General features: G+C 54.6%; 2 protein-coding genes across 8 annotated transcripts in view; both read right to left on the bottom strand.

Annotated features, from left to right (window-relative positions):
- The window catches only part of FHAD1 (forkhead associated phosphopeptide binding domain 1), a 146,571-nt gene that overhangs the window by 7,906 nt on the left and 111,203 nt on the right, over positions 1-27,462 (bottom strand). For 3 of the 5 annotated variants that reach the window (XR_008974195.1, XM_057424199.1, XM_057424202.1), the window contains exons 1-14: positions 12,995-13,167; positions 12,517-12,723; positions 10,219-10,489; positions 8,891-8,976; positions 8,427-8,642; positions 7,995-8,118; positions 7,061-7,191; positions 5,297-5,362; positions 4,830-4,934; positions 4,347-4,454; positions 3,299-3,373; positions 2,805-2,957; positions 1,651-1,837; positions 73-143 (exon numbers count right to left, since the gene is read on the bottom strand). Coding sequence is in view for 4 of the 5 variants with exons in the window: in XM_057424199.1 (XP_057280182.1) it covers positions 73-143; positions 1,651-1,837; positions 2,805-2,957; positions 3,299-3,373; positions 4,347-4,454; positions 4,830-4,934; positions 5,297-5,362; positions 7,061-7,191; positions 7,995-8,118; positions 8,427-8,642; positions 8,891-8,976; positions 10,219-10,489; positions 12,517-12,723; positions 12,995-13,093 (1,899 nt within the window). In the remaining variant the exon portion in view is untranslated. Of the gene's footprint in view, positions 1-72; positions 144-1,650; positions 1,838-2,804; positions 2,958-3,298; positions 3,374-4,346; positions 4,455-4,829; positions 4,935-5,296; positions 5,363-7,060; positions 7,192-7,994; positions 8,119-8,426; positions 8,643-8,890; positions 8,977-10,218; positions 10,490-12,516; positions 12,724-12,994; positions 13,168-15,411; positions 16,201-27,462 lie in introns of those variants that run through there. The other 2 variants (XM_057424200.1, XM_057424201.1) reach the window with 2 other exon arrangements.
- On the bottom strand, positions 15,175-27,097 carry TMEM51 (transmembrane protein 51). 3 transcript variants are annotated; one of them, XM_057424207.1, is made up of 3 exons: positions 27,055-27,097; positions 18,255-18,703; positions 15,175-16,869 (listed from the first exon to the last, which is right to left on the bottom strand). In XM_057424207.1, the coding sequence occupies exons 2-3, from the start codon at positions 18,593-18,595 to the stop codon at positions 16,458-16,460; spliced, it is 753 nt and encodes a 250-aa protein (XP_057280190.1). In that variant the 5' UTR covers positions 18,596-18,703; positions 27,055-27,097; the 3' UTR covers positions 15,175-16,457. The 3 variants fall into 3 exon arrangements, with proteins under 3 accessions (XP_057280190.1, XP_057280189.1, XP_057280188.1); XM_057424206.1 differs by lacking the exon at positions 27,055-27,097 and adding an exon at positions 25,110-25,169; XM_057424205.1 differs by lacking the exon at positions 27,055-27,097 and adding an exon at positions 18,999-19,054.

Genomic DNA, 27,462 nt, shown 5'->3' with positions numbered 1-27,462 from the left:
CCTGCATTTACTGCAGACCCAGAGACCTCAGATATTCAGAAGTCACCTTGGTTTATGGACATGTGTCTGTACCTGTAATGTCTGATTCCTCTGGGCAGTTTCCTGACTGGTTTCCACCAATGTCCCAAGAGCAGCCAACAGCCCTGCAAGAGCCAATGGAGTCTCACTGTACAAGGTGCTCACACAGCCCATGAGTAGCTCCTGGAGCATCCTCTGAGGCCTGGGGATGCTGCTTGTCCCCTTACAAAAATCACTTTGGCCACTGCTGGCCCTCAATCCCCTCACCTGGTGGTGGAGGTCCATAGACAGCAGGTAGAAGGGACCACCACTAACTTCCCCCACAGTCATTCCCTGTGCTCATTGGGATACCCAGGAAACACACTGGACCTGGGTTTCCCTCCCAGGCTAGGGCAGTGGATGTGCTGGTGTCAGAGAGACCCATGGGCAGCAGTTATGCCTTGCACCCAGTGACCAGTCCGGAGCCCCTCACAGCCCCTTGCTCTGGGATTCAGGCTCAGAGACCCCCTTGGAAAGGCTCCTGGGGCCAGCTGAGGGTTTCCCAGCTTTACTTACGGAGCTGCAGCACATTCCCACCCCTGGAGATGGCTGCTATTGCCGAGACATGGCTGGAAGGCAGCTGCTCAGAGCCCTTGTTCCTGTCACCCACCCTGCTGCATCACCCCATCTTCTTTATGGCCGGCACTTCTGCAAGAGCCAAGCCTCGCTCGCTGCTGCACAATGCTCCTGGTGCTATCATCACCACCCTGGTACCCACAGTGGGCTCACAGCTCCTCCTGCACCCTCCACAGTGGAACACCACCCAGCTCCACCCCACTGCCACCAGCACGGGGGGCTCTGCACCCCTGTGCAGTAGCACTGTGACAGGGATGCTGCCATGGGAGCAATGCTCGCTGTCCCATGCTGCTTTCAGAGGCATCACTGATCTCCTGAGGGACAACATAGCACAACGTGGGGGACAGACACAGATCTGTGCTGGGGGGGGTGTGGGGTGTGTGCTCAGGATTGGAACAGGCTGCCCAAGGCAGTGGTGGAATCACTGTCCCTGGAAGTGTTCCCATTCCCTCAGTGCCATGGGTTAGTGGTGGCCTTTGCAGTGCTGGGATAAAAGTTGGACTGGATTTAAAGTTCTTTCCCTCCCATGGCTGCTGTGTTTTCCATGCACCATTCACCTAACAAACTATGCAACTGCTCTGCCAAACCCCACAACAGAGGCAGCCCAGGAAGGGGAAGACAAAGCAATGTGGAACCTCGAGACAAGGGTTCAGATCTCCGCCAGCACAAGTGTTTCCCATATACCACTAAGGCAAATCCCACTTTGATGGCATAACCATGATGTCAATAGATGGGGTTTGCCCAAGCAGACATTGCACCTCACAGACAACCCCCCCAGAGCCCTGTGGGGGTAGGTCACACCAAGCTGGGTGACAGTGCTGCAGAGGTAGGCAACAGGAGCATGCGCGCTGCCTGAGCAGGCTTCTTAGTTGCCCAAATTGCCTGAGACTGGCACCAGCTTGGGGGCCTGGCACCCCCAAGCTCAGCTCACACTGGACTCTCTCTCCTTCACAGAGGCTATGGAGGACATCCCACCTGGAGCAGGTTTGTTCCCAGGGACAGCAGCAGGACACAGACCTTTGTGCAGGTCCATCCCCACACCAGCCAGGAGCTGCTCTGCTGCCTCCAGCCAGGACAGGAGCACACGTGCCATTTCCACCGCTGCCACCCCAATGGTGGAGATGGAGGGATCCAGGCACACTGCTTCCAGCTTCCCCAGCTCCCCTCGCAGGCTGGCGCTGCTGCAGGACCTGCTCAGGTGAGCCTGGAACAAATGCACCCAGTGACCAAGCTGGATCAATGGGCTGCTGGGGCTTGGCAATGAACACAACAGCCCTGAAAAGCCCTGGGTACAGCCATGTGAACACTTCTGTGTGACACCCCATGGGGTGATATGGGCTGGTTAATGAGGAAAAGAACATGACCCAGCTTCACTGCGCTGGCCTGCACCCCCAGAGCATGAGCAGCAGGTCAGAGAGGGGATCCTGCCCCTCTGCTCTGCTCTTGTCAGACCTCACTTGCAGCACTGTGTGCAGTTCTGGTGCCCTCAGCATCAGAAGGACATGGAGCTGTTGGAGCAAGTTCAGAGGAGGCCACGGTTTGGGAGGCACCTCCCATATGAAGACAGGCTGAAAACACTGGGGCTGTTCAGCCTGGAGAAGAGAAGCTGCGTGGAGACCTCAGAGCAGCTTCCAGGGTCTGAAGGGGACTACAAGGATGCTGCAGAGGGACTCCTCATTAGGGACAGGACAAGGGGTGATGGGTTCAAAGTGAAACGGGAAGTTCAGGTTGGAGATAAGGCAGAAGCTCTTCCCTGTGAGGGTGCTGAGGCGCTGGCACAGGGTGCCCAGAGAAGCTGTGGCTGCCCCATCCCTGGCAGTGTTCAAGGCCAGGTTGGACACAGGGGCTTGGAGCAAGCTGCTCTAGTGGAAGGGGTCCCTGCCCGTGGCAGGGGGTGGAGCTGGATGATCTTAAGATCCCTTCAAAACCATTCTATGCTATCCTTGGTGGGAACGACTCCCAGCAGGCTCAGGAGCAGAGACGCTTCTGCAACACCTCATGTTTCTTTCCAGCTTGCACTTTTGGGGCTTCATTCTCATGGATATGGATTGCTGCAAACTGACTGGTGCCCAGACACGGCCTCCCTTTTCTCTGACCTATACTCAGGCCAAGAAAACTGCCCTGTGTTGCTCATCTCCTGCCAGTTGATCACCAAGATTGAACAGGCTGACCTGGAGCTCCTGAAGGCACTTCTTGAACACCTCGGCGTTTGCAGACACTTCCTTTTCCTTTGCAAGCCTGGAGCTGATTTCCTCTTGCAGACACTTCTCTCTCTCATTACTTTGTTGGCTCTCGTCACAAACCTGTCTGACCTTCTCTATCACCTGGCAAAGCAGAAGGAAGAGGAGAACAAGGCACTACATTAACACCCTTTCCACCTGAAGGACATAGATTGTCCCAGCAAGCAGCAACTGGAGCTTGCTGCACACTCTTTGCCATGTCAGAGCCCTGGTAGAGCCCACTGACCCAAACCAAGCTGGGAGCACAAAAAGGATCTTATCTCCTTTGTATCACAGAGCAGTGTTGTTAACCTGGGATAGCTGTGGAACAACCTATGACCTGGAGAGGCTTGGACACTACTAATATACATAACAGGCACCACGACTGTCTCAAGCCGTGCCAGGCTTTGAAGGCACCATCTCCATGCACTGGCATCCAAACTCACCTGCTGCTCTGTGATGGCTTTTCCTGCTGCTGCTGGAGAACAGACTCGCATCACTTGGGTCTTGAAGGACTCCAGCTACAGCAGAGATCAACACGGGAAGAGAAATCACCGATCACTTCTCTCTGCTGATCCGCTCTGCCCAACCCATCAATGCCAAGGGTGTCCTGGTGTCTGCCATTTCCAACAGGAGGCCCCATGCAGGTTCCTGCCCTCCTCCAGACATCCCTTGACAATGTCCTGAATGCCTCCTGCTGTACTTCTACCGCTGTGGGAGGATTCCCATGGCAGAGGACCGGTGCACACCGCACAGGACAGAGCGCCTGTGCCAGGCGGATACTCCATCCCACTTTCCAGCAGGGATTTCCCATGGCTGACACTTATTTCCTCCTCTGAAACAGCCAGGGCAGGCAGAGGATGCCACCCCCAGCCTCTCTGCAGGAGATGACAACAACCATTCCCACCAGCTTAGTGCTTTATGTATTATGTATTATGCTTTATGCATTGCAGCTGGTGCTCCCATAGCCATCCATCCCTGTGCTAACCCACATGGCAGACCCAAAAGCCTCCATCAGCCCTTGGGCTCTACTCTGCACAAACCCCAGGGTTATTTTCCAAATGTGTGATCAAACTCCTCAGAGCTTTTTGGGCCTCTCAGGGAGTGCGATTCCTAACAGATTCCAGCTAACAGGACTCCACACTGGGGAGGTGGCATCTCCTCTTGCGTGAAGCACAGCTTTATCCTGGGGATGTAGCAGGATGTTACTCTGCAAAGGGCTGCCTCTGCAGAGGCACAGAGGAGGATTTGCATAGGTCCTGGACAGGAGAACTGTGATTACACATAGTACAGTGCATTTCTGTATCCTATTACAGCTTCTACACAAATCCTGTGGATAAGCCTGCCACGCTGCATCTGACCACAACTAAGCCCTGTGCCAGGGTTTGGTGCTCAGGACTCTATACCTTTGCCTGCACCGGAGCACAATGACCTTCCCTGTTTGTAACCCCATGGTTTTGCTGCTGCTGCTCCCATCCCTGCTCCCATCCCTACCTGCTGCTTGGCCCGTGCCAGGTCGGCTCGCAGCAGGCGCTCCCTGCGCCCCATCTCCTGCAGCTGCAGAGCTTGCCTGGCTCCGGCTTCCCTCAGCTCCTCCTCAGCCTGCAGCAACGAGAGCATTTGCACATCAAAGCAATACTTTGGAATCGCATCCTGAGGACTCCTGCCCCAGCTGCACACTGCTCACATCAGCCGGCTCCAAGCGTGGCTTTGCAATACCAGCGTAGCAGCAGCAACCCTTTCGCAGGGGGTGGGTTCGTGGCATCAGACCCTTAAAGCCACTTTTCCTCTTTGGACATCATCCATCCTCAACTTTCTACCCTATGGTCTGCTGCCCGAGCTAGCTTCTCCCAGTGGGGTCTGTGGAAGAGCTCTACGCACTTGGATCCAGTCTCCATACATCCTGCATTCCCAGGGCTTGCTGCTATCCCACACGACACGTGTGCTCCACCACACACCTCACATCCACGCTGTTACCTTGGCTTTCTCAGCCAGCTGGCTTCGGATGCTCTCCTGCTCAATGCAGTACTTCCGGATTTCCCCCTGCAGCCTCTCCAGGTCATGTTCCAGCTCCCTGATGCGCTGCAAGAGTCCCATGATGGTGAGGGTCTCACCAGAGAGGCTGGGCATTGCCTCTTGGGAGGACTTGAACCAGTAAGCCATACATTTTCCCCATCCATCCCATTTGTGTGCTCTGGAATTTCCTTCTTGCCTATATTTACTTTGGTTTGATCAACTTTCCGGTGGAATTCCACCCTTCTTTCTGACTGCACCCGCCTGCACTGCAATCCAGTGCTATGATTAACGCTTCTCCAGTTCATTCCTTTCTTACAGGAACTGGATTCAAAACACCTCCCTTAAAATGCCCAGTTAATTATTCCCTGGATGATGCTTTCCTGCAGTTCTCCTGTGTGCTCCATCACTCCAAATGAATTCAGACTCACATTCTGGCATGCCATTACTTCCCGATCTCCGAGTTCCTGCTTCATTTCCTCTCGGATTCTAGAGCACTGGAACGAATGGCAACACAGGAAAACACCTTCAGGGCAGGCAGATACTACAGCAAATGTCAACAGATACTTGAGTGCTAAAGCCAAGCTCCGTGCTTAGATCTTAATGGAATGGCCAAGTGCCCTTGATGGGGCCATCAAGGCATCAGAGCACAAGAGTATCCATGCCTGGAACTGCCTATATGAAACCACCACCATTAAAGCATCACCTGGTTGAGAGGAGGAGAAACATCTGCAGGGCATAGCTGACAGGGAGAAATTACTCTGGCCTTAGAAGCCGTAGAAGAGAGACAGGGGGAAGGATGCAGGAAAACAAATGCTACCTCAGAACATCCATAGCAGAACATGACATTAACAGACATTTCCAGGCTGATCACTGTCAGAATATGCTTGGCAGCTCGGCAGTCAAGGAATCTGTGCTCTGTTCTGCCTGCCCGGAGCACCCTCTCCTGCAAGCCTGTGTGTGCAGCTCCTGTCTAACTGGATGTTCCTGCATCCACAGAGCAGGGGAAAATGCAGAGGGATGCTCTGGGACATGCTCCCTGCCTCAATACAAGCAACCTGGGCCACCAGAGCAGGATGCTTACCTGGGAGACCTGGTCCCCCTCCTGCACAGAACAGCTCAAGCGCTTAGAGAACCATAGAAAGGTTTTGGTTGGAAGGCACCTTAAAGCCCATCCAGCTCCAACCCCTGCCACGGGCAGGGACCCCTTCCACTGGAGCAGCTTGCCCCAAGCCCCTGTGTCCAACCTGGCCTTGAACACTGCCAGGGATGGGGCAGCCACAGCTTCTCTGGGCACCCTGTGCCAGCGCCTCAGCACCCTCACACGGAAGAGCTTCTGCCTAAGAGCTCATCTCAGTCTCCCCTCTGGCAGGTTAAAGCCATTCCCATTGGCCTGTCCCTACAGGCCCTTCTCCAAAGCCGCTCTCTGGGTTTCTTGTAGCTCCTTTAGGTTCTGTGTCCAAAGAAGTTGAGGATATCACACTCTGATCACACTGCACTCAGGGTGACTGAGCTTGAATAGAGATCTAGGACCCAGACAACTCATCCTGCTGGGAGCAGTTTATCTGCTTCAAAGGACCTTACATTTGACTATGAGCTGCCTAAGCAGAGTGGGGCTAGTCCAGGGACCCAGCAACATCCACCTATGGTCATGTCAAGCTCATGTGAAATGAAAAGAGCATGTCATCCCCTTGCCACCAGTTAAAGTGCTGCTCCTCAGCAAAGCAGGGCACATCATTCATCTTCGGAGCACTGCTCTACACTCATTATGCAGATCCTGCAGCTCTGCCAGCTGAGGAGGGAGCTGCAAACACAGAGAAACAACCTGCTGAGTTTAAAGGGGGAAAACAGGCTGGGACACAGGGAGCCACATGAAGGGGTTTCCATGGCTCCTCAGGAGGATCTTGGCACAAGCACTTCAGGAGTACAAACAGCTACTGTGCTCACAGGAATCCAGGGCACACAGCACCTGAATGCAGAACAAGGAGAGGGATTCAGCTGGGGAAGGTGACACTGCCCTGTGTCCCCATCACAGCAGAGCCAGAGGTACAGCTCTGCACCCTCCACGTGCAGACAGCCAGGACCCTTGGGTTACAACTGCCCTAAAAAATATCCACTCCAGCTGCTACAACAGGGAGAAGTGTGACCCTTCTCAGCTTTCCCGTGTTAACCCCTATGTGAGTCACGCTGTCAACCTTGGCAGAAAGCATTGCCAGCTGATTGTCCTTTGCTCTGGTCTCCTTCTTCACTTTCTCAGCCTCTTGCTGGAGTTGCTGGATTTTCTGCTCCTTCCCAGCAATCTCCCTTTGCAGGCTGGTCACTAGGCCTGGGAGAACACAGAACATAGGTTACCCAAGAGCATCCCTGCCAAAACCCCTGAGCATCCGTCCTCCCTCCTCAACAACCATCCACCTTGGGAAGCGGGTCCAGGTTTTGGCATGCTGTGTTGGACATTGCTCTTTGACTAGCTAACTAGTTAGTCAGAGTCACTAACAAGTTCCCTGGGGCCTCACAGCACATACTCCCAGAGGGATGAGCAGCTTCTAGGGATTAGTGTTTGCTGCTTGGCTGTATCAGATCCATGTCTCTGACGCCTCCTCCCTGCCAAGAGCCCATACTGCTCCCTTATCTCCGCCAGTGCAACCAGGCAGAACACTTCTGATTCTGATCTGAATACATTGCAAAAGCCAATGCTTTGTGCACCAACTGCATTCCTCGTGCCTGATAAAGGCAGGGATAGAAGCCATCGGGAAAGGCTTCTGGTTTGGGGTGGCCTTTGCAGCCACATGAAGGTCCACAGCAGCTTGGGGGTCAGGTCTCCCCACCAGTGTGCATGGCAGCCCTTGAACAGCGTCACTTTCAGCCTCCCCTGATCACCACATGAGGCTGTTTTCCCCTACCAGGGTGCTTGGTCCCATCACTCCCTGCCTATGATGCCCATCGTGTCCCTTGCTCCAGGGGCACTTGTCACATCAGACACCATCCACAACTCCCACCGAGCTTCAGGACTCAGAAACCAGGTCAGAAGACTTCTGTGGGTCACTATAAAGCATTTGCCAGTGCTCACTCATTATCAAGAGCCAGTCCCAAACGGCTTCATGCTCCTCCTGAGCCCCAAGGACATGATACCTGCAGTCAAAGCGTGGTCTCGCTTCAACTTCTCGCTTTCTTTCCGCAGCCTCCCAATCTCCAGGTCTCTTTCATGGAGGGAATGGCTGAAAACCTGGCTAGAGCCCTTCTCTAGGCTGTTGATCTGCAAAACACAGATTTGCCCATGTTCCCTGGCAGGCCATTTTCTACCTGATATCCAGGCTTCCAGGTCTGATGGGTTACTCTTCAGCATCTCTGAGTAACTCTCAGCAGTCACTGCTTCAGATAGGGTCACCTTAGATTCAGTCCAGAGAAAGGGAAGCTGCTGGGAAGACAGGCACCGCACAGTATCACACCTCTGTGCAGCCACAGCAGAGTTGCCAACAGCAACCCAGAATTCCATCACCTTTCCTCTGCCAGGCACCAGCTTTCAGCAAAAGCTCCTCTTCACAACAGGGTGTTATTCAGTACCTGTTCCCTCAAGGTTCTGATCAGCTCTGCTTTGGCTTCCAGCTCTTGGTCAAAGGCAAGCAGCTTCTGGGTCAGCTCCACCTCGTTCCTTGCCACCACCTGAGCCAAGGTCTTTGCCATCGCTGCAATCTCCTCCTGCAGATCTCTTATTGCTGCATCTTTCTGCTTCGATTCTGTTTCCAAACCAGAGAGGGGACCCATCTCCTCCTTCTCACCCTGTGGGGAGATTAAGGGTGCCATCTGCCAGCCTGGAGCTACCACAACACCAGCAGGGACCAACTCCTGGCCACCAACCACATGAGACCTGCTCGCCCTGGCTGTGCCCACATCCTCTATCCACACATCAGTCCCCATCCAGGAAAGCAGACTCTGCAGGGACTCGTGATTGGACACACAACCATTGGGCAAGGTTCTGCCAAGGACCAGGACAGGGTCAGCATCCCTCACACCTTCCCCAGCATCACCTTCACCTTCTCTTCTGTATCCTGAGCTCCCAGGGAAGGGGCTCTCCCCACGCCGCTCACACCATCACTCAAGACGCTGGTTGAGACTGGAAAAGAGCAAATGTGATGCCAACGAACATCAGCATGAGCAGGCAGAAGTAATGCTTCTTGCAGCATCACTCTCACTAGTCTCAAAACTACTGTAAGGCAGTGACTAGTTTACACTTTTGGGTCACAACCAGCAGAGAAACCAATTTGGCACTAAAAAGACAGAATGCAAACAGTCTGCACAATAGCAAGGCATAATACACCTCTGGGAACCAAAAATGCCTCAAAGGCAGCAGCTTCATTTCTGTACCTTCACTGCAGGTTCAAGTTCTGCCTGTGCACACACCTGTGGGACTCCACAGTGCTCTGGGGCACCAGTGGTACTTCAATATACCACAATTGACTTTGTATCCATAGAATCCCAGCCTGGTTTGGGTTGGAAGGGACCTTAAAGCTCCTCAGGTTCCAACCCCTGCCACAGGCAGGGACGCCTTCCACTAGAGCAGCTTGCTCCAAGCCCCTGTGTCCAACCTGGCCTTGAACACTGCCAGGGATGGGGCAGCCACAGCTTCTCTGGGCACCCTGTGCCAGCGCCTCCGCACCCTCACAGGGAAGAGCTTCTGCCTAAGAGCTCATCTCAGTCTCCCCTCGGGCAGGTTAAAGCCATTCCCATTGGCCTGTCCCTACAGGCCCTTGTCCCAAGCCCCTCTCTGGGTTTTTAGCAGATTTCTTGTATTACTTCTGACTCTTCAAAAGACTCAACCCTAAACCAGGAAAACCACTGGACTCTGTATGAAGCTGTAACAAACTCCATGTGCAGCAAAAGCTTTGTTCTCCAGCTGCACTCTTCCCTCACTCCCTGCCTCTGCTCCGTCACCATTTCATACTTGATTTTCAGAAGCGTATCAACTACAGACCTAGTTTAAAGCTCCAGCACTCAAGACAGCCAGAAACTGTGCTTCAAAGTAGACAAAAACACCACTTCAATCAGGAGACAGAAATAGGTGCATGAATCACCAGTGCAGAGAGAGTTAGTCATCACACACGAGGAAGAAGGAAGAGGAAAAGTCCCTCTCAGCCGGAGGTGCAATGGCATTCCCCTTTGCATGTCACAGCTCGTTGCCTAACCAATCCAAATGCCACCTAGTACCACATCACGGATCTCCACTGGACAAGGACTCACACCCAGTAGCTGTCAATGCTCGGATCACAACTGCCACCACTCACATCAACTCCACTCAACATTAAGCTGCTCAGAGAGGACATCAGGCTATAAACCACCATGTTGCATTGGGGAGTACCTGCCCTCACTGCTGAGGTCCTGCTGAAAGCATCCAGGGAGACGGTGGTGGCCATGCTCCGAGCCCAGGCGCTCCTGGGTGGCTTCCACAGCAGTGGATGGGACACGCGGCCGGTAGCTCCGGGAGCCCATCTGCCTGGAGAGCCAGGGGGATGCTGCCGCTGCAGCAAGGGGAGCTGGGCAGGAGATGTAGGAGTCGAGGGTTTGGGCTCTGCAACCACCTGGACCTGCCCAGTCCACCCTGTGCAATGCTTCCTGGGGAGATCAGACACCTATGGTGGAAAAAGACAGTGTTATCAGCAAGGGTCTGTGAACGTTATCAGGCCTAAACCCAGGCACAGATCTGAGGTGAAGCAGAATTTTAGTCCTTTCCCATTTCCATTCCCCAAGGGTCAGACTTAGCTCAGGAAGCCCAAATGCTTTGCTGGAATGCAACTGAAATACTGGGCTTTGCTGCTTTTGGATCTCTTCCCTTCCTCTCTTGAGCTGACAACCATAATTGTCCACATCATTTGCAGAACCTGGAAGCCCTCATTCCACACCTCTCCTGGCTCACAGCTCCTACCCTGCCATTTCTCCAATTTTCTGTGCTGATCTAAAGCTTCTCGTGGCACTCCTACCTTGCCATTGCATTTATCAGCCCTTACACAGGGCTTTGCATGCTGCTATTTGCTGTCCTCCTTATGAGCAGAGCTTCCACCACCAAGGTCTCGTACATTGCTTACATGTAGCCTTCAATTACAAAGGCTGAACATGGCCTTAGACCTGGCCTGGAGGCAGAATTCCGTCACCCAGCTCTTCTCCCACTACTCCAGCACCTGCAATGCCCCTGTGGGCACTTGTTCTGTGCTCCAGGGTACCGCAGGGATGTGACTCCTCTCTGGGTGCTGCTCATCTTCACAACACTGTGAGTTCCTCTCACGCTGCTGAGAATGAGAGAGACCTCCCTGTGTCAGAACCACAAAGGCTTCACAGGGTGCAGTGCTGAGGTGATGCACTCTGCAGTCAGCAGGGTCAGGCTTCAAAGCTATTTCACCAGAAAAAGATCACAAAGCCACAGCAATGCAGAAGTACCCCCAGGGCTTCCTCTGTGTCACTGTTCAGAACCACTGGTCTGTGTGCATCCGACACACATGCTGTCAGAGATTCAAGTGCTCCCTCCTCCAGCACTAACCAGTTTCACCCAACCAGGGCTGGCACCCCACTGCCTGGGCTTCATCCTGCAGCTGAGCATCTTCTACAGTTCTCTTGGCTAGCTCTGGGGGCAGGAGGTCTGTTTGCTGGGCTGGGATTCTCGCTGAGACCTCCAAAACTGCATATCTGGATGTACAGGCTCCAAGCGAGTTTTCTCTGCTGGGAGACCAGGCTCCATGACTCCTCACTACCAGGCACGTGACACACACATATTCTTGGGCTCTTATTATCTATTTTCTTGGCTTCCTCAAGAGCCCAGATAATAAAACCAACACTGGAACTCACCAATCCTTAACAGTTTCATAACCCAAAGGCTCAACAACCTCCACGGACAGTTATTTTCCTGGAGATTGGAAACTGCCACTGCGTTCGACCACGTTCTGTCCCAGCTGACAGCTGCTTTGCAATCTCTTGCATGCCAAAGTCGCTGTGATGCCTTGGCCCTGCTGCACAGACCATGATAGCTCCAGTTACACGTGCAGCTGCCAAGCAAAGCGTCCATCAGGGCTGGACCTTTTCACTTGCTCTAAAGGTCTGATCTGAAGCTCACCTCCTCTGTCAGTAAGCAGCTTTTGAGGAGACATAAAATGCAAATAGAGGGGGAAAAAAAATAAAGACATTTTCCAGACCTATGCTTGCTCATGTCCAGCTTCCAGTTGGGAATCTGCTCCCTTTTCCTTTTCCCTAATAAACTGCCTGAGTTTCTTCAGCAGAGGGAGCTCAAGCTTTTCATTCCTCCCCTTCCATCTTTTTCCAAGGATCAGGGAATCCCAACCTGGTTTGTGTTTGAAGGGACCTTAAAGCTCCTCCAGCTCCAACCCCTGCCACGGGCAGGGACCCCTTCCACTAGAGCAGCTTGCTCCAAGCCCCTGTGTCCAACCTGGCCTTGAACACTGCCAGGGATGGGGCAGCCACAGCTTCTCTGGGCACCCTGTGCCAGCGCCTCAGCAGCCTCACAGGGAAGAGCTTCTGCCTTATCTCCAACCTGAACCTCCCCTGTTCCAGTCTGAACCCATCACCCCTTGTCCTATCTCTACAGCCCCTGATAAACCAGACAAGCCTGGGAGCCTGCTCCTGCTCCCTGGGCAGCAGCTCTCATCCTTACCTGGGCAGCCCCATCCACCACGAGCTCGAAGGCTGCTCCCCCCTTGCCGAAGCGCAGGACATCGCCTGGGCTCACTCTGACAGCTGCATTTTGGACCTGGCAGCCGTTGATGAAGGTGCCATGGGGGGAGTTGAGGTCCTGAAGGCAGAAACTGTTGTCCGAGGCAGTGAATTTGAGGGCTGCGTGATGCTGGGCTACACCTGCAGACTGGCAACCAAGAGGCAAGCAAGAGAAACATGATGGAATGCAGCTCTGCTCTGGTTACTGATTTGCAATATCCCCTCTTCTTGCTGGATACCCAGCATAGGCAGGCTAGAAGCCCTTATTCTTTGCACTGATGACCACAGCGCAGACAATCATAGAATGGTTTGGGTTGGAAAGGACTTTAAATCATCCAGTTCCAACCCCTGCCATGGGCATCCTGCTCCCTGCTTCCAAATCAGGACTCATTTACACCACTCAGCTGCCTTGCCCCTACCTGCAGGACGATGTCGGACCCTTCGTGCCGGCCGATGATCGTGGTGTGTGGTTTCAGCTGAAAACACCCCTCTGAGCTCCTCAGGAAGGCTCTCATCATCCAGCCCCTTCACCTTGCATGAAAAACAGCTCCTCCTTCAGCGATCCCCACCCAACACACACAGCTGAGCACGGAACTTCTTCACCACGTTACACACCAGAAATCACACGAAATCACCCCAAAGGCAGCCCTGCTCCCGGCTGGCCAGAGCCTCTCAGTAGCCTTGGAAACCTCAGCCGCGCCGGAGCCGCTGCTTCCGGGGTGTGTTTGCTCTTTGTTTTGGTTGAGGTGGATTTTTCCTCCTCCTTTTCCCAAGCAACTGACCCAGCAGCACAACACAGCTCCGCGCGGCGGTCCCGGCCGGCCCGTGACACACATCACAGACCTCCCGGGGGCACAGCCTGGCAGGACATTGTTAGTCCTGCTCCCCGCCTTTATTTATTCGTTATTAATTGCCAGGTTGGACCCAGGGGCTTGGAGCAAGCTGCTCCAGTGGAAGGGGTCCCTGCCCGTGGCAGGGGGTGGAGCCGGAGGAGCTTTAAGGTCCCTTCCAACACAAACCAGTCTATGGTTCTTGTGCATGCATGCACAAGCAGGTCTTGGAATAGAGGGGAGCTGCACGCGAAACACATGCAGGAGAACAGTGAGTCCTGTAAGATTTTACCATGCTTCATTTTGAGGCAGAAGCAGCAGGTTTTACACAGAACTCTGCAAACCGTACTTGAGCACACGCCTCAATGTTGGCTGCCACTACCAACATTTTCGTCCCTTAATCTCCTTCCAAGTGCTTTGCCTTCAACAGAGCAGCTGAGGTTTTCCAGCCCCAGTCCAGCTGGAGCATAACACTATGTGTTTCCTCAGTTGCATTAATACCAGGTCTGCCCATCTTGTGGGTTGACATGGAAAACAAGTTACCTTCCAGAGATACTGATCCAAGATCTACGTGCAACCTTCCACGCTACATGGGGAAGTACATCCATTTCTCACCTACCAGCATGGGTCTTTGGGAGCACTCACACTTCTCAGCATCCCATATCTCCCTCTGCTTTCCAAATACCAAAGGACAAGTATGCAAGAGGCAGGAGATGCTCATTAGCCATTTGGGCATTTTTGGCATAATGACTGCATTAGTCACGGCCTGTTTCACTGTAGTCACTGCACTTCACACCAGTTTTCCAGCTCTTTTCCTACACGAGACATTGGGAAAGATGCTGCTTGTGCCAGTCAGTTTCATTCAACAGGACTTTCTGGAAAAGAAGCTCGATGAAACCAATGACTCAGACAAGAAGCTTCATTTTATTAACCCAGATTTCCCAAGAGAACTGTTAGGGTTGCATTTCTTCACCAGGGAGAGAGGACCTCATGCCTTGCCTCCCACCAGACAGGCTCTTAGGGGCACACGTGCCTGGGAGGCAACTTCCAAGGACCTGCACCACCTTTGCAACCTTTCAACAAGAATAACATGGGAATCCCCCAGACCTCAAATCCCAGACTGGTTTGAGTTGGAAGGGACCTTAAAGCTCACCCAGTTCCAACCCCCTGCCATGGGCACGGACACCTTCCACTCCCTCAATCCAGGTTACATTCTGCTACTGGTTTCCTTCCCTTTAGTAAGGAAGCCCCCTGGTCAACCATGTTACTGTGCCCATCTGAGATCATGCCTTGGGGCACAGGAAAGTGAAAATCCTGCCCCGTGACAACAGAAGAGATGCAATGTGAAATAACAGCTAATGAGAGAAACTGCTAGATGGGTTTGGGCCAGCATTTCCCCTTTATCTTCATTCTGGTCAACCATACTGCCAAGTCAAGATCTGCTGTACAACCCGTAACTACAACATCAGCATCACCCCAGCAAAGCCACATGGTATCAGCAGCAAGAGGCAGAGGGCAGATTGGCTACACCAACACCAGCTAAACATCCTTGGGAGATCCTGCTTTCCACCCACACCACCAACACTCAGACCATATGAGAGAGCCCTTGCCTGAACATGATGACTTTGTCATGGATCGCTTTGCTGGAAGCCTGGGATGCAGCACATGGCCGGGATACCCATGGAGCAGGATCCACTCTGAAACGTTGTGGACCACTTGCAAAGCTCGGAGAGGGCCATAGCCATGCACGAGAGTGTAACACACACAAACACAAGGTACAAAGTGTTTATTTAGAGCAGGTCTGCTCAGGATGCTCAGCAGTCATTGCGCCCTGCAATGCACCTCCTGGCAGCCGCACACCAGCTCCCAACCCCCTGGATCCATCCTCCAAACACCCCTTTGCATCAGAACACAAAACACAACAGAGAAAACAAGCAAGGCAAGAAATCCATCCCCTCCCGAGGAGCACAGGGCCTGTCTCTGAGCTCCCACCAACAAGCACAGACCTTGGCAGGAGTTTGGGCTGGCTCCAGGCCACCATCCCAGCCCCAGACTGGAGGAAGCTGCAGTGAATTCTGGCAATGCAGTTACCCTTACTCAGACAGAAAAGATGCCAAAAAAGAAATAAAAAAAAAAGAACATTTTCCTTTTCCACTTGGAAAATCCTTGTTCAATATCAGTTTGGTGACTTGGAAACGTCTTGCTGGGGGTAAGGAGAAAAGGAGGTGAAAAGGTACATCATAGAATAGAATCATAAAATGGTTTGGGTTGAAGGGACCTTCAAAGCTCATCCAGTCCAACCCCCTGCAATGCAGGGACATCTTCATCTAGACCAGGCTGCCCAGAACCACATCCAGGCTGGCCTGGAATGTCTCCAGGGATGGGGCATCCAGCACCTCTCTGGGCAACCTGTGCCAGTGCTTCACCACCCTCAGTGTAAAGGATTTCTTCCTCACATCCAGCCTGAATCTCCCTCTTTTAATTTAAACCCATCACCCCTCATCCTATCACAACACACCCTGCTAAAAAGTCTCTCCTCATGTTTCTTACAGGCCCCTTTTAAGAACTGAAAAGCTGCAATAAAGTCTCCTGGAGTCTTCTCCAGCTGAACAATCCCAACTCTCTCAGCCGCTCCTCACAGCAGAGGTGCTCCAGCCCTCGGCTCATTTCTGTGGTCTCCTCTAGACCCTCTCCAATAGGTCCACGTCCTTCCTGTACTGAGGAATCCAGAGTGGAACCACGCTGGGTAGTCCTTATGTAAAACCACCACAAATGACACTTCTGGCACTTGCAGCCTTCATTTACTTCACAGCAGCAGACTCACTGGCATCCAGGTCTCTTTCCCCACAGTCTTCTGTAACAAGGGAAAACTCACCCCGTCCTCACGCTGCAGCACTATGCACCTACTGCATTCTCCACATTGCAGCTTCCAGGAAGCCCTGACCACTTCTGCACCCACAGACCAAGCCCCTCTTAGTGTGGTTGTTTTAACCCCCCCCAAGTCCCCCAAATCCCAGCTGCATCACAGGTTCCCTCTTTTTTTGGTGAGGGTTTAAGTCATTTGCTGGCTCCCTGGCACCTTCTCTTGGATGTCCTCGTACTTGGGCGGGGGGGTGAGCGGCTCTATCGTGATAGGGGCAGTGCTGTTCCCCTGGGCCAGGTTTAATCTGATGTCCTTCAGGTGCAGCTTCTCTGACTTGATCCTGCGCACCTTGAGCGGCTTCAGGCGCTTGCTGAGGCGGGAGCTGTGCCGCCCGGGCGGCTGCTCCGTGCCTGGCTCTGTGCTCGCAGCACCGGGTGCCGCGGTGCTGTCATCCAGCCCCGTCAGTGACTCGTAGGAGGGAAGGGAGACGCTGATCCTGGTGCTCCTGTCCAAGTCTCTGGGCTCAGAGTAGCCCGTGTTCATCACCTCCTCGTAGCTGGGGACGTAGTACTGGGAAGATGTGTCGTCGTCCTCTTCTTGGCTAGATGGGAAGAAATTAGGCTGTCAGCAGCACATCAGCTTTGTGTGGAGACGGGTTGGACCCCCTCTGCAGACCTTTAACAAATTGTTTTCCTGTCTATGTTATATAGAATCCCAGCCTGGTTTGTGTTGGAAGGGACTTTAAAGCTCATCCAGTCCAGCCCTCGCAGCATCTCCATGGCCTCCTCTGGATGAGTTCCTTTTTGTTTGACAGAACAGATCACAACCCCACCTACATTCAGACAGGTTTTTATTTCCTCGTGACGTACACCAATATTTGGTCATCACTTCCTTTGCCCTTAAAACCTCTTTTTCTATTGCACAGCAGTGATTTCTGCCCCCGGCAGAACTGATTTCTCTCCTCCCCTTCTCAAAAATCAGTCAAACTGCATTTGAAAGAGACATCACCCTCTGTCTTTCCCATTCCAATGCCTTTTGAGCTAGATAGCTACCTTTTCTGCAAACAAATTCAGCTCCGCAAGACTTTAACCCCTATGCCAAAAGTACCAGCACATAGCCTGCACAGATAAATATCTTTTGCAGCCTGAAGTTACCTTTACAATCCAATAGGGATACCCAGTTTTCTGGTTTTTTTTTCCTGGGTTTTCTTATCTGCAGAGAAGAATTCTCTGCAGTCACAGATTTGGAGAACGCTTTCCCCCAAAGCATTCCCTATGCAGCAGCCATCATCTCCTGTCTCCTCACACCCTCTGTTGTCCCATTGCCCTCCTGCTTCTCTCTGCTTGGCCACAGCTTGCACCAGGGACTGTGCTGATTCCCTGCATGGCTGAGATGGATGGGGACTTCTGCACCCTGTGTTTGCTCAGCCTGTGCCTGCTGCAGCAGCCTTTGCTCTACTCACTGGAGCTCCCTGAGCAAAGAGAAGAGCCCTGCAGGCTTTCACGAGGTCTAAACTCCATTCCCAGCCATAGCTGAAAGGCTCCTTGGCACCTCTGGCTGCACCCAATGAGACACAACCCGTTCTCCATCCATGCCCTGCTCCCCTCCACCACCATCACTGGCCCGGCTGGCCTGGCTTGCAGCACCAGGCTGCTCTCCTGCGTTAATCATTAACCAGTGCCGGCAGCATTCCCCCTCAGCACAATGCCTGTGCAGTGACAAAGGCAGGAGTGGCACGGCTGGCTGGGCCACGGCTCCATCCAGACCCCAGCCTCCACACAAACAACGCTCCCTTTCACCTACAGCACCGTGTGTACAGGTGGAGTGATTCCTTCCTCATCCCCACAGGTTTGAACCCCAAACCATGACACGTGCTCTCTTACTGCAGCCCTCCCAGCCTTACGCTCCTTGCTCCGGACCTCCTTAGGGAAGAACAGCAGCCCTTGGCTTCATTCCTTTGCTCAGCCCCACTCCCTAAAGGCTTACCTGTCTTCCTGGTGCGAGGGCTCCACAGACACTTGGTGCTGCACGCGAACAATGTCTTCGCTCTGCCTCTTCTTGTCCCGGATGTTGAGGCAGATGGAGAGCAGCAGCAGCAGCACGCCCGCCCCTACCAACACGTACGCCACCGAGAAGGTCTTGCTCTTCAGAATGCCCCCGTTGCCACGGTCGGGCTTGCTGCTGTTCCCAGCATGGGTGGTTGGTTTGTTGTCGGGGCCAAAGCCAGGGACCAGGTTCCACACAGCCATGATGATGCCGAGGACGAGCATCCCCAGCCCTATCGCTGTCAGGGCATAGTGCGAGCCGTTGGTACGAGACTGGGCCATTGCTCTCGCTGCTGGCTGGGTGTCCCCACCTTACAGCATGGCTCAGGTCTGGGAGGCTGCAGTCCTGCTAGCAGGCATGTGGTCCCCTCCCCAGGCCGGCGGTGAGCTCTGGGAAGAGATGGGAAGCAATGGTTAGCGCATGGTGTGAAGCAAAGGCTATGCAGCTGTCATTGCAGTGGCTGTGATAACATCGTCTTATGCAGCTAATGCTGGAATCTTGTATCAGTGTGTCTGTGGGGAGCGCGTCAGGACATAGCAAGGCAGCAAGATCATTGCCCGCCACTCTCATCGCAACCCTTTGCTGCCTTCTTGGCTGTAATATCCACCAAGCTTAGAAAAGAACCCGATCAGTACCATGTGCTAAGAATGCAGACCGGCCATCCTTAGGAGTGTTACAACCAACCTCTTCCCAGCACCAGGAAGAATGCCACCAAAACAACTTTCCACACTCTCTGGAGCCGCACTGCCCCAGGCAAGCAGTGGCTATCACTGCCCATTAACCTGGAAATGCTCAGGAACAAATCTCAATCTGTACATCTCCTCCTTTAGCCCTGGCGCAGACAGAGCGGGGCTCCCTGCAGCGCTGGCTGCCTGCCCTGCACTGCCTCTCCCCGCATGGAGAAGAGAAAGCAAAACTGCTGCTTTCCCAGCCAGCACACGGCAGAGCATCCTGGCAGAGAACCCTCCTGACCTCGGCTGGGGGAGGTGGAGCTCTGAGCACAACCCCTTCCTGCACCCATGGGTGAGTAACCCGGAGCCCTACAAGCAAAGCTCCACCAGAGCCTTGGACCTCCTTTGGAGCCTCCCTGCTTTACTCATGTGTGTACCAGGGTTCTCTCAGTACCCCAGCACTGCCAAGGCCACCCCTAACCCATGGCACTGAGGCCTCCCCTCCACGCTGTGTGAGCACTTGCAGGGACGGTGACTCCAGCCCTGCCCTGGGCAGCCTGTTCCAATGCCTGAGCACCCTGTGGGGAAGGAATTGTTCCTCAGCTCCATCTAAACTTGGGGTCTGAACCTTTGTGCCTGTTCCCAGTCTCTCCGGGCTTCCTGGGGCACCTCACCCCTGGGAGAGCACAGGATTTACAATTCTACATCATCTCTGCGCCTGAAAGTTTTATGCAGATCCCTCAGCAATCAGATTAAAGCAGGAGACCTGACATACAAGTCTGTGTCTCTATTGAATTAGCTCTTCTTTTGGCTCTCCAGAGCATGTGTTTATCACTGCTTTAGCAATAACCCTGACGTCAGTGGCCAGAGAAGGAGCTGCTGCTATCTCTGCCTCTGGTCCAGCATCCCTGGCGCTGGGGGCAGCCCCATCCAGATGGACACCCATCAGCACAATGAAAGGCTGCTCCAGCCCTGCTCCAGCACTTGCCTGCCCAGGGCACATGGTCTTCCCTGCAGGCAGACCCACCTTCATCCCCATCCCACACATGCTTGCAGCCCTGGCAATGATTTACACCAGGACCTCTGAATCATTAAACTCCACTGGTGTGGCTGCAAAGCCAGGAGCACCTCCACCTCCTCTGTGCTTTCCTGGGCTTCGCACACCTCTCACCGGCTCCCTGCAAGCTGCCAGAGCCAAGGGGCACCTTATGACTTCTCTTGGGACATACCCAACTATTACTTCAGCGTGGGAGGGCTTGGGATCAACCACACACCACCACCACACCTGGAGACAGCCTGGAGGCCTTTGGCACGGGCAGCAGCCAGGGTGGCAGCAGATAGCATCTTCCTCTCTGAGGGAGACACCAGCCCTTCATAATGGTGTTCCCACTGTGGGGATGCAGAGCTCAGATGGAGTCAGCCTCGGATCGTGCTCTGCATCCCAGTGCTCCTGGTGAAACTCTAACCCCATGGAGGTGACTCACGAGGAAGCATAACAGCCACCGCTGCCTGCAGCAGCATCGCACTCCCTGCCCTCCGCAACCTTTGGATCTCTCCCTGACACCACCTCCCGGTCCTGCTCCAGCAGCAATAGCTTTGTCATGGGCTCACGAGGAATGAGTCTGCATCCAGGGAGCAGGTGAAACCCCGATGCAGTCACAGAGAATGGGATGAGCTTGCCCCAGGGCTTCCAAGGAGTCAAAGCGTGATGCACGGCTTGCAGTGTGCCATGATGGAGCAACACAGGATCATGGAATCATGGAATCAACCAGGTTGGAAAAGACCTTTAAGCTCATCCAGTGCAACCATTGCCCGACACTGCCAAGGCACCACTAGCACATGGCACATCTACAGTTTGGGAACACTTTCAGTGACTCCAACACTGCCCTGGGCAGTCTGTTCCATGCTTACACCCAACCTGCCTTCTCATTAACCACCTTCCCTGCTAATTGGTGGGAATAATGACCTCATTCCTGCAGTGGCAGAAGCCTTGTCACACAGAGGTTCAACCCCCCCCCAAGGAGGCACAGACCAACAGGTCACAACTTGGGCTGTATTCTCCCATCTTTAGGCCTTTTTGGCTGCCCACGTTCCACTGCCCCAGCATCAGGGATGCTCCTGGCCAGATACAGCCCAGAGGATGGAGGGAGTTTCCTCCCTGCACCAGTGGTGTGGGAAATACCCAGCGCCATGCAGCTGAGCTGAAATGCCGGTTAGGCCTTTGGACAAACACCCACAGCCTGTTCTAGAGCATCTCAGCAGGGAATAAAGACCCGGAGGGACAGCCCCGTGCAGACTAGCAGGGCTTTCCCATGTTTTGCTGCTTACGCTTCCTGCCAAGAGTGCACAAGAATGTGACCCACATTCACTGCTCTCGGCATTCCCGACAGACACTTTAGGAGCTGTTTCACCAGTTTTCTTTCTCCTTAAGTTTCATTTTTAAGGACTCCTCCTCAGTTGCACTATTGCAGACAGCACCCGGCAAGCAGCAGTGCTTTCTCGGAACACTACACAGGGTGCTTCCCCCTTCTCCCAGCCCACCCAGAGGGGACCCCATGGCCCCCGGCGCTGCAGCTTCCTGCAAAAAAAGGGCATCATGGGAAATCCAAGGCTTCCCGGTGCATTCCCGAGCTCAGGAGGCTGCAATGCAGCCGGACAGACACGCTGAGGGGTGCAGAATAACAGCGTTCAAGGCCAGGTTGGACGGGGCTTGGAGCAAGCTGCTCTAGTGGAAGGTGTCCCTGCCCGTGGCAGGGGTTGGAGATGGAGGAGCTTTAAGGTCTTTTCCAACACAAACCAGTCTGGGATTCTATGATTAGCTTGAACTATGCCACTGAAGTATGAGAAACTGCCTCCCAGACTCTCTTTCTCCATAATTTCATCACAGCATCAGAGCAGTTCTTGCTGCAAAGCAGTAATGGACTTGGACACAGAGTCCTTTTAAATTTGTATTTAAGGACATTGCCATTTATTCCTGGGGATAATGATACTGCCACAGCCACCAAAGCCACGCTGGCACAGGCTCCCAGCAGGTCAGTGAGCCCTCACCAGGTACAGCCTGCTGTGTGCACTGTCCGTGCTATTCCCAAGCCCGGCTCACACAAGCAGCCAAGAGCAGCCTAACACCCCGGGGAAGAGGCTGCTAAACCAGAGCTTTGGGGGCTTTTCCTCTCCTGGGGCTGGAGAAGGGAGCTGAATTGCCAGCCTATGCTGTGTGCCCGGGCCTGGGAAAATCCCAGCACTTGGGCTTTGTCTCCTTCCTGCTTCCCTTTGAATTCCACTTCGCACCTTTGTGTTCGCTTTTTGTTCTCCTTTACTTTTCCTGATCTGCTGTTTCCTGCCAAGATAAAGCTGTTCCAGCAGCCTTCCCCCATGGTTCTTGGCCTGTGACCTCACTCCGTGCCAGATACCACCCTCTCCTTTGAAGCCTTTCAGCGCCTTCAGACATTACCCATCTGCCCTTCTGATGTCCCCCGAAGCTAAATCTGGCATTCCTATTGCCTCGGAATGCTTCCCAGCCCTCCTGGAGGGCTTTAAGCAGCTCCCATCACACCACAGGAGACCTGGAACCTTATCTCAGCTTGGTTAGTGCAAGACACTAACCTGGCACATCGTGCTGGTACCACCTTCCTCATCCTCACCCTGGGTTTCAGCAATGTCCTTCATCTCACTGTGCCCCAAAGCAGTATCACCTTGCCCCTCACTTCTCAAACAGCCAACAAGCAAGAACAACCCAGAGAGGAGCCAATGGAGCAGCAAGGGAGTGATGGAGGATGCAGGGGGAGGGATGAAGCTGGCCGGGCAGCCAGGCACAAAGCCCCAGTGTTCACCCAGGTAGGCACAGGTATTCCCATAGGGCTGGAGGTTTGCTGGGGATTAGGTTGCTCCACGCTTCCTGCACAGCTCATACAGGAGTTCTGGCTGCTTTGGTGCAGCCTTAACACAGGTTTCTGCCTAACAAACACACTGGGAACAAGAAACACATTGAGCAGCATTCCCGAGATGGACACATACCTTGCTGCTGGGAGCAGACAGCCCTGCCCTGGCCTGCCAGGATCTCCATGTGAGTGCAAATACAGGCAGCTCCTTTATGGTGCTGAGCATCACCAATCCTCAGCTACCTGCAGGGTGCCGATGGGCAAACACTGCTCCTTCTGCAAGCATTTCCTGAGGTTTTTCCCCACCCGTGTCATTATCCATAACAAAAATCAAAGGCATCTCATACTTCCGAGTCACCTGGGGTGAGGGCTGGGCTCATCAGCCACACACCCATGTGTTCCTCGTGGCCATCTAGGAAGCTTGTCTTCCTGGCTGGCACGCCAAGACACCCAGGGCCTTTTGAAAGCTGCAAGATCACAGAATCACAGCCTGGTTTGGGTTAGAAGGGACTCACATCAAAGGAAGTTCTTCCCTACTTTAAGGAGCTTGAAATCCCACCAGCAGCAAAAGCCAGGACCAAGCATCCTGGTGCAGCTTCCCCTCACTCAGGCTCCACCAGGCCAAGCTGAGGGCATCCTGTGTCACACACAGCACTGTGGGCTCCTGCTCACATGGATGTGCTTCCCAACAAACCCAGCCACACTCTAAATGACCTCCAGGAAACACGGAGGTTTCCTGCTTTGGGGCACGCTGCCCACAGCAAGAGCTGCTCCCGCAGACACGGGTCAGTTCAGCAGGGCACAAGCAGCCCTTGACGTGGGGCTCCCTCACACACAACCTCTGCTGCAACAAGGCACCTCAACCTACTTCCATTGCACTGGTGCTGGGCATGCCGTGATTCCCGAGACACCCCTTTTGTAGGTACCTATGGGGAACACACACACACGGATTGCTCCTGACACGCACAAACATGCAGAGCTGGCTCGCAAGGGAAAAACCACTCAGGCAGAGCAGAAGTCCATAAAACACCCCCCAGCAGCCAACAATTCCAGCATGGGGCTGTGACAGAGCAGGTGGAATGTGGCTGGCACACTTCCTGCTCTCCCGGCCTACCAAAACACCCACCTGAAGGGGTTTCCAACCCGACCTCACCTTCCAAACCCAAGAATTCCGTGGTTCTGCCCGTGCCTCTCATAGGAAAAAATCGTCACAGCAGAGACAGGAGCTTCCCGAGATAACTGTCACTGTCACGGCCGTAACCCAAACCCACAGTGCAGGAGGGTGCCCGCGCTGCTTTCTCCCTAAAGCACCACTTGGGAGCCATTGGCAGAGCTGCCGGAGCCCTTCCAAGCTGCAGGCACTCTTTCTTTAGCGGGAATGGCACAGTGGGAAGAGCCGCAACCCCCTGACCACTGCTCGGGTCACAGAGCCCTCGGCACAGAGCTGCCCTGCGCCGGTTCCCTTCCCTTTGTCTTTGTTTGCTTTCCAAACACACTCGTGCGCACCCCGTCCCCGGCACCTCCCCGGGCCTGACGCCTTCGAGCAACGGGTCTGTGCTCGAGCCTCCCGTGGGGAGCGCCACAAAGGGGCCGGCGGGCTGGGAGCGGGGCTCGCCCCCCTCCTCCTGACAGCCGGGGGGAAGCAGCGGATCCTTCCCAAAGGGTGGCCGCTCTTCTCCTCACCCTCATCAGGCCACTTCAGGACCCGCAGGGCACCAAGCGCCATGAGGGGTGACCCCCACACCACCACCCCCAGCCCCCCGTGCCGCTCACACCCCCGGCGGGGCACGTTTCCCCTCGGGTGGTTTCACCTTCTGCGGCTCGGGCTGAGCTCCGGACGGCACCAGGGACCCCTCGCTCCCACGGGCCGCGCTCAGAGGCCCTCAGGGCCCCCACACGGGGCAGGCTCCAGCCCCGGCTGGTGCCCCCGGTGCAGAGAAGAGCCCAACCGGGACCCGGTTCCAACCTGGCCCCGTCCCGGCACCGAGCCCGAGCCGGTTCTGCCCCGGGACTGAGCCTAAGCCGGTCCCGTCCTTGCCCGAGGTCTAAGCCTGCCCCAGCCCCGCTCCCTGCCCCGAGCACCGCGGGACCGAGCCCAGCCCGAGCCGGTCCCGGCTCCAGCCCCGTCCCCGTCCCAGTCCCATCCCCGGCGCGATGGCGCCGAGCGCAGCCCCCGCTCCCCGCCCCGCTCCCTCGGCTCCTTCCCGGGACTGGGGTCCCGCAGCCCCCGGCCCGGCCCCGCGTACCTCCCGGCGGCGGCGGCGGCTGCGGCGGGTCCCTGCCGGTGCTCCCAGCCCGGCCCTCCTGGGGCGGTGCTTGCAGGGCCCGGCCCCATCGGCGGGGCGGCCGCGGGGCAGCGCTCCCCGTGCGGGCACAGGGGGAACGGACCCTGCCCGTCCGGCCCCTCGGTTCCCCCTGCGGAGCTGTGGCTCCTTTCGGTGCTTGCCGGAAGGCAGTGGCACAGGCTGGTTCTGGTTCCCCTTCTCCAAAAGGTTCCTTGCAGCAACAACGAGCTCGGGCACATCAGGGATGTGCTTTGGTGCTCCTTTTCCCACACTCGTTATGCGCCCAGTGATGACGGGGACAGACCCCAACCTGCATGCTTCCTGGGGTCCTGCAACCCGGGAGGAGGCTCGTGCAGCATCTACTTCCTGCAATCCCTGCGTTCCATTATGGAATATATAAGAGCTATACGTTTTCCCACACCTCATCCCAGCTGTGGGTTACGGGCTGGGTCACCTGCTCCAAGCAGGGTCCTCACAGTGCTCATAGCCCCCATTTCTAGTTTGAAAAGCAACTTGTGAGGGATGTGCACCATGAAACTGGCTCTTACCCATGAGCAGAGCCTTTTCTCAAATGTGCTGCTCTGAGCAGAAACCTGTTTGAGGAACCACAACCACTTGGGCTCATCGCTGTGTTCCACAAGGCAAAGGCAACAACCCCACAGAGCAGGGCTTCTGGTTGCAAGGAGCCTGGAAAGCACTTTAATCCGGTTGCTGCCCTCTATAAATATTCCCAGTTCACCACCTGCTAACTGGGAAGAGCCATTCCAGGTACAGCCATGGTCCTGCATGGGGTTGTGGGTGGCTCTAGGAAGCAGGGAACCTCTGCACATTTCCATGCCTAAGATGCAACTGAACAACCACAGAATCCCAGACTAGTTTGTGTGGGTTCAGCACCCTCACAGGGAAGAGCTTCTGCCTTATCTCCAACCTGAACTTTCCCTGTTTCACTTTGAACCCATCACCCCTTGTCCTATCACTCCAGTCCCTAATGAAGAGTCCCTCTGCAGCATCCTTGCAGCCCCCTTCAGACACTGGAAGCTGCTCTGAGGTCTCCACACAGCTTCTCTTCTCCAGGCTGAACAGCCCCAGTGTTCTCAGCCTGGCTCCATACAGGAGCTGCTCCAGCCCAAGCATCCTCGTGGCCTCCTCTGGACTTACTCCAAGAGCTCTTATGTTGAGGACACCAGAACTGCACACAGTTCCAAGGGGGATCCTATGAGAGTGGACAGAGGGGCAGGATCAATCTTTCCATGCACTATACATGCAATAGTTACCAGAGTGGGAGCATGTTTCCAATAGTGGCACAATGGGGCAGCTGGAAGCTGAGCTGCAGCTGCATTCCAGCAAACCACATCACAATTAACACCGTGTCCAGCATCACCTCTTCCCAGCTGCCATCCCAGCACCAATGAGGGTGCGTTTTTCCCGACACTTCTCACACCCAGCTGTATAATAACCACCACCAAAGACTCAAATTCCTTCGGGGATGACACTGGGGGTGGGTTTTCCTCCAGCCAGGAGTGAAAAGCAGGACTGCCACACTTGCTGGACCCGCCCCTGCAGTTTTTCCTGTCCCTTAAGCTCTGCAGAGGCAAACCCCACCACAAACCCAACTCGTCACATCCCCATGTGTGACTCAGCACGACACAACCCCGCCTTGGGGGCACTGCTGCTCAGATGCTGGGTGGGAAATCCCCCTGGTTTTGCTGCATCAGCCCCTACCAGAGCAATCCCACATGGAACCAACGGTATTTTCCACTGGCTCACCTGCCCAGCTCCTCCTCCTGACGCACAGCAGGGCTGCCCTTCCCTGCTCACCATACCCTCCTTCCCTAATCAAAGGCCAGTATGAGAGCGGTCCTACAACAGAAAATGACATTACATAGATCTGTGTACGGGGTCTTACCTGTGAGCCTTGCTTTGCATTTTCAGGCTTGGCCACCAGCTCAGGCAAATCATTTCCTTCCCCTCCCCGCAGCACCTTTCTGTGCCAAACGCAACCCTGTGCTCTTGGGCAGCTCCTGCAGTCAGTGCCTACAGCAGGGAATTGGTTTCTCTGCAGAAAGAGGGGGGGAAATGCACTTTAACTGGCACTGATGCTGCACAGGGAGAGCCCAGCCCTAGCTGGAGCAAGGCCACCCACCCTGCAATGGGCCCTGGGGACCCAGCACAGTGGGGACCTTGATAAAGTGTCTCCTTATGCTCTGCAAAGCTGAATATTGGCCAGAAATGGCTCTTTGGGACTGCCTGCACATCCTTACAGGGGCACACTCAAGCTACTTCATCCCTCCCCTTGGCTCAGTTGTTCCCTTTG

Source organism: Pezoporus wallicus, unplaced genomic scaffold (assembly GCF_028554395.1).
Source record: "Pezoporus wallicus isolate ANWC-B61680 ecotype Strahan unplaced genomic scaffold, APGP_CSIRO_Pwel_v1 contig_11175, whole genome shotgun sequence".
NCBI lineage: Eukaryota > Metazoa > Chordata > Aves > Psittaciformes > Psittacidae > Pezoporus > Pezoporus wallicus.
Note: the sequence above shows the minus strand (reverse complement) of the source record. Positions and strands in the feature narration are given on the sequence as shown.